The sequence below is a fragment of the Sander vitreus genome, chromosome 8, assembly GCF_031162955.1.
Source record: "Sander vitreus isolate 19-12246 chromosome 8, sanVit1, whole genome shotgun sequence".
Taxonomy (NCBI): domain Eukaryota; kingdom Metazoa; phylum Chordata; class Actinopteri; order Perciformes; family Percidae; genus Sander; species Sander vitreus.
The window spans coordinates 20,929,540-20,935,539 of NC_135862.1; the positions used below are offsets into that span (position 1 = coordinate 20,929,540).

The 6,000-nt window shown below is 38.8% G+C and overlaps 1 protein-coding gene across 2 annotated transcripts in view; it reads left to right on the forward strand.

Annotated features, from left to right (window-relative positions):
* Nucleotides 1–4,415, forward strand: part of wnt7bb (wingless-type MMTV integration site family, member 7Bb) — a 32,341-nt gene extending 27,926 nt beyond the window's left edge. For both annotated transcript variants that reach the window (XM_078257438.1, XM_078257439.1), the window contains exon 4: nucleotides 2,858–4,415. In XM_078257438.1, the coding sequence (XP_078113564.1) occupies nucleotides 2,858–3,337 (480 nt within the window). In that variant the 3' untranslated portion in view covers nucleotides 3,338–4,415. The remainder of the gene's footprint in view (nucleotides 1–2,857) is intronic.
* Nucleotides 4,416–6,000: the final 1,585 nt, after the last annotated feature.

Consider the following 6,000-nt stretch of genomic DNA (forward strand, 5'->3'; position numbering starts at 1 on the left):
GCACTGTTGCTGTTCTCACTCTGGGGCTCGGAAACCTGGGATTCTAGGAGGATGTGCAAAAGTCAGATTTCCTCTTTGCTGAGACAGTGAGAAGCCGAAATCTCTCTTATACTGGAAAAGGTTATAAAGGATACAGAGGTCTGAGCCTCTAAACTTTGCTCAAAGTCCATACTGTAAATGTGATTCATCCATGCATTTGTGTTGGTTCATGGATAGTTCTTAGCTAGCTCGCGATTATTGCTTACTGTTAACGAAACTGCTACAGTGCACAAGTTAGTGTTTTTTCTTCTTAGCGTTCTTGGCAGTTACCAAACAGCTTCTGGTCACCAGGCAATGGACCTGAGTTTAGACCGTGATTGCATGTAGCCTGGGAAAACCTGGACAGATTGCCATCAGATTTGGCCAACAGAGACACATCTACGTATTAAGACACATGGATTTTTTCTGGATACGAGACACTTGAAATTAACTTTTTTTGACAGTGTTGTTTTCATGCAGAAGATTATCTTCCCCTTTTTGCTGGGCTATTTTTATTGTGAAGAATAGTTTACATATAAGTAGATCTTGTTTGTTTTCCCTGTCCACTGCCGGTGAGGTTTGTTCATTCTTGTATCGTGTGCCAGCACGTGCCAGGAAATTTTGTATTAGAAAAAATAGTCTCAACACCAATATATTCAAGACAAATTAGCTAATATAAATTATCCTGACTCTGATGAGGAATTAAGTCCTCCAATAGGATCCAGCTGATATTGTGTTTTCTAATCTCGAAGAAGCATCATTGAAACAGAAAACTCTAATTTCAATAGATTCTGTGACAAAACCGAATGTAAAAGAACACCCAGTAAATCACCAGATCTTTCATCTTGCGTTGGGGCTATGTGTTTGACAAGTGATCTTTAGATGGGAATCTGGTCATATTGGACTAATTAGTAACAGATCAGAGGCTTTGATGGACATAGTTTAAGTAAATGTTTCCATGCATCTGTCAGACTTCTTATGCCAGGCATTCCTTGTGGGTTTTGCGCTATACATTTTTGGAAATCCTTAATCTGAATCAACATGTGAAGCGAGATTGACAGCTGACCCCAGCTTTTATGAAGTCGATGGAGCTCATGTTTTTTTTAATCAAATGTTCAAAAAGGTTCCAAATCGTGGAACTATGACCACATGAGCCCATGAACAAGACAGACAGAGATATTGAACAACTTGTGTACATTTTGTAAGTATCTGATAGAAATGATGACTTGTGCTTCTGGCGAGGCGAGGTGCCAGGAAAAAAGCTACACTGGAAAAATGCCCTGCCAACCAAACTTACATCTTATACAACAAAGACACACGCTTCGTTCAAGCAAGTCGGGGGTTCCTAATTTGGTAAAAGGAGTCATGACAGGACTATTACTGTTGTGTTAATATGACCCATTTGAACTCCACCCTCTCTTTTCTCTGTCCCTTTGCCTTTGAGAACTTAGCAGTAACCAAAGAGGGCACAGTTTTTATTTTAAGGTTTTGTAGTTTCTAAGTCCCACGAGGATTGACACTTACATACTGATGACACACAGGATTAGGCCTCAAGGAGAAGACATTCTGCCCTTTGTACCATATGTTGGACATAACCTCAAAGAGAAATTAAGTCCATGTCTGAGTAAGGGAATAACCTAAACAAATGTGACATTATTGCATTTGAAATGACTCTTTGACTAAAAGCATCTTAATACATAACTGTGATCCACTTTCATGCTTGTGTCAACATTTCTTTTTTTCTATTTATCACAATGTTTAGGTAGTCAAAGTCTCTTGTCCAGCTGTAAACAATTAATTGAGTTTGTCTTTGTTTTGTACTGCATGTGCAACAATCAATAACACAAGAATCTGGATTCAAATTATCTAAGATGATTGATAGTTCTATTAGAGCCATGTTTATTATTCTCCGTCATTGATGTGGTTTAGGGAAGGTAGACAAAATTACAGGATGGAATATTACCAGTAAGTGCAATTTTCCCTCCCTCAGGACATGCAATTGCATGTCATCCATGACTAGAAATTCAGATATGTCTGGATTTGTCTTCTTCACAGAGAGCTGTCGCTCTGCACTCAAGCCAGGTTTTGATTTGATTTAAGTACCTGTGCCATAAATGCATTGAACTTACAGTGTAAGTCACTAGCACATTCACCACTTACTAGAAGCATGGAGGCAGATACAGTTCTTACACACAAAAGAATCTAATATTTTGATTTGTTTCCACTTACATAGTGGCACAACACAAAGCTAAACGTTTATTCATTAATGTTTACTGTCCTCTTCACTCAAACAATGTATTCATCAATGTTTATGGAATGCAGAAATAAAGAATAGAGAGCTTTCAACAGTTCATACACCAATACAAGCGTATATATAGAGTGATGTTAACATGTATTTCATCTTGGACAATGTAAGTGGAACTGAAATTGAGTTGGTTCACTATGGTATTTTTTTCGCTTACCTCTAGTCATATATACAGCAGACATGCAGATAGTTGCTGTGGGCGTCATGTTCTATAGATTATCTAGAGTAACCGAGACATTGTGTCTGTAAAGACACATTTCTCTTGAATTTGTCTCATTTTTTTAATCTACACAAACGTAAGCTTGCCCCCTTTGTGTTGGGATGTCTGAAAACCTAGATGAATAAAACCAAAACTATCTAGCCCTGCAGATACCACTGATTATTGAGAACGTTTTTTTTTGTAATTTGGGTGAAACAACCTTTTAAGAGAGACATGGGGTTTGTTCTCTGTCCTTTTATTAATTTGAGGTTGTCTATAATCATGTCTATAGTGGCTGCAGTTCTACAACTCTTGTTTTCTATTTTACTCTCCAGGTACTAGAAGAAAGGATGAAGCTAGAGTGCAAGTGCCACGGCGTCTCGGGCTCCTGCACCACCAAGACCTGTTGGACTACACTCCCCAAATTCCGAGAGATTGGCTACGTACTCAAGGACAAGTACAACGAAGCTGTGCACGTGGAGGTAGTCCGGGCTAGCCGACTGCGCCAGCCCACCCACCTCAAGGTGAAGCAGACTCAGGGCTACCGCAAGCCCATGGAGACAGACCTCGTCTACATCGAGAGGTCGCCCAACTACTGCGAGGAGGACGCAGCCACGGGGAGCGTGGGCACCCAGGGACGCCTGTGCAACCGCACTTCGCAACATACAGACGGCTGCGACCTTATGTGCTGCGGGCGGGGCTACAATACACACCAGTACACCAAAGTGTGGCAGTGCAATTGTAAGTTCCAATGGTGCTGCTTTGTCAAGTGCAACACGTGCAGTGAGAGGACGGAGGTGTTTACCTGCAAATAAGGACGCAAGGAACTCAGTGCCAGGAAGTGAGGCGCCAAGGACTAACTGAATGAGGAAGACTCAAGCGAGATAAAAGTGTGACATGGACCAATGAGAGATTTTGAAATAAAGGAATGGAATTTACACTATCAGCTCTTCATGGCATCGTTTTGCACAGCAGAATCTATCTATCTATTTCTTTTCAGAAAGTAAATGCTAAATATCAGTAGGTTATTCCCCAGAACTTTTCTGTCACATAGAGGTTGTGCTCATGTACTGATGTATCCGCAGTGAAGATGGGACTACAGGTAATGAATGAGGTTCTCGTGGAAACTGTGCTTTGCACTCTGGGATTTGTAATTGTTAAATTCACAAGAGACTCGTGCATGGAGAGGAAACACAGTAACCTGGGAGTTGATCAAAGTGACAGCAGCTGCGGTGACTGGGAGAGATTTGTCAAGTCTTTGATTGAAAACTTTTAAGGGTTTTGTCGTATTTTCACTAAAGGGGAGAAAAAGTGAATCTTGACATGAATAACCCCCCAAATTGGCTGGGGTTTATGTTGGAGGTTTGTAGAAATGAAGAACATTTTGTAAGTATGGTGCGTTGGGGTGCGCCAAAATCTGAGTGGAGAACTCTGTTAAACCCTCTGCTGCCAACTGGAATATGGTGGAGTATGTTAGTTTTCCAGTCACACTGGAACTGTCTGTTCTGAACACTGAAAATAAATTGTTTATTTATGTTATAGTATCTTAAAACGAAGCACTAACGGGTAGAGATGTCTTTTTTGTACTAAGTGTAAAGAAAAATACTTTTTAGAAACTCTGACTGAAAATGTGTGTCTATTAGAAAATTACCCCCCAATCCCTACAACACCTCATTGGGAAAAAAACAACAACATCATTACAGTGTGTTTCACATTCAAACACCTTGGTTCTATTTTACTGTAGCATACTGTAGTTTGTTTGTAGTCTTTTTCCCCAAGCAGTAACATCTATTTGGATGCTTTTGCAGTTTCAATTAATATACAGTTAGTAAAAAAACTAATTTACGTGCAGAGATTCTTCCTCAATTCATTAAACATGACGCTGATATGTTGCTGGATGTGTTGTCGAGTGCTGCACTGATATTTGCTATTCAGATACGACTCATGAGAACTAAATAAACTCCTATTTGACTCAGTTTGGCAGTTCATTGCTAAAATATGAGTTGGAGTTGAACAGTCTGCCTTAAATTTAAAGAGAGATACTGATTAATACATTTTATAAATATAATAAAGCTGTGGTCAGTGGAGTGATTAGTTAGAACTACACACCCATGCATGTAATAGCACAAAGTTAACAATAACTATAGAAGAGATTAATATTATTTGCCAGATATGCTGCCCGACAAACGTTGATAGTTTAAAGTATCAATTTTTCAATTAACACAAGGCTAACTTTGGTGTGATGATTCTCACTCACTTGTTCTCATTAGGGCTATAGGGAAAGTTTGCTCCTGGCTAGATTAGCTCTACTCTGCTACAACTTTATTTTAGTGGGATAATTCCACTTTATTACAATAAGGATGGTCTTTTAGGAGTTTGGATTATCTCTTTCAGTTATAGTAACCTTGTACTCACCAAAGTAATTGATGAGATCTGGGAATACAGTGATACAATGACATCGGACAGACCCAGATTATCGAATCCACTTTGCTGGTAAAGACAATAGTGACCGCAACCAAAAAATGTTTTGCACAAAAACTTTAGCCAACCTACTTTTTAGTGATGTCTTAGTATTCCCAGATCATTGATATTTACTTGGTAAGTACAAAGTTATTAGAAAGGAATGAGGGCCAAAACTATGAAAATAAGTAAGGTGCTCCAACTATTTCTTAAAGAACAACATTACCTCTGTGCAGCGTCTCCGCTGGTTGCTGGTGATAATAAGAATCCAGAAAGTCAGTGCACCCTGATGTTGTTCTCCAAGAAATTGTTTCAGAATTGTACTCCCCGTAGAACCATTTATTATTATTAAATTGAATTTTAGAGAGAGTCAAGCTAGCTCTTCCACAATGCTAAGCTAGGCTTATTGCCTCCTGGCTCTAGTTCCAAACTTGACACAGACATGAAAGAGGTATCAATCTTCTCATCTGAAAGTGAATAAGCGGATTTCTAAATATGGCAAATGATTCCTTTAATTCATGCAGTGTGAAAGAGGCTAAATGAACCATATGCTAACACTTGGCTTTGGGCTGAGAATGTGCAGTGCTCTGTGGCACTTTATGTTATAACCACTTTTTGTTTTGTTGAAATATTCATGTTGTTGCCGTCTATTCAGCTTTCATCTATAATACCATATTTTAAAGGTCATGTGAGGTTTACGGACTATACAGGCCAGTTTATCTTTTGGTTTACGTATTCATTGATAGGTTTAGAATGTATTAACTTTTGCGCATTAATAATACCCACATATTATAGAGATTTAGAGACTGACATAGCCTAGTCTTGCACTTTGCATGATTAGAATTTTGTGTGCATCAGTCTTTAAGTTATTTTATTTCCGTAGAGGGGCTACTCAGATGGATCAAACACAGTTGTCATGTGAATAGATTTGCATATTTACTCAATTAAAGTAACTTATTAATATAACAGCATATAGCCTAATTCTGGAAATGTATATATTTTTCTGAAATATGACAAA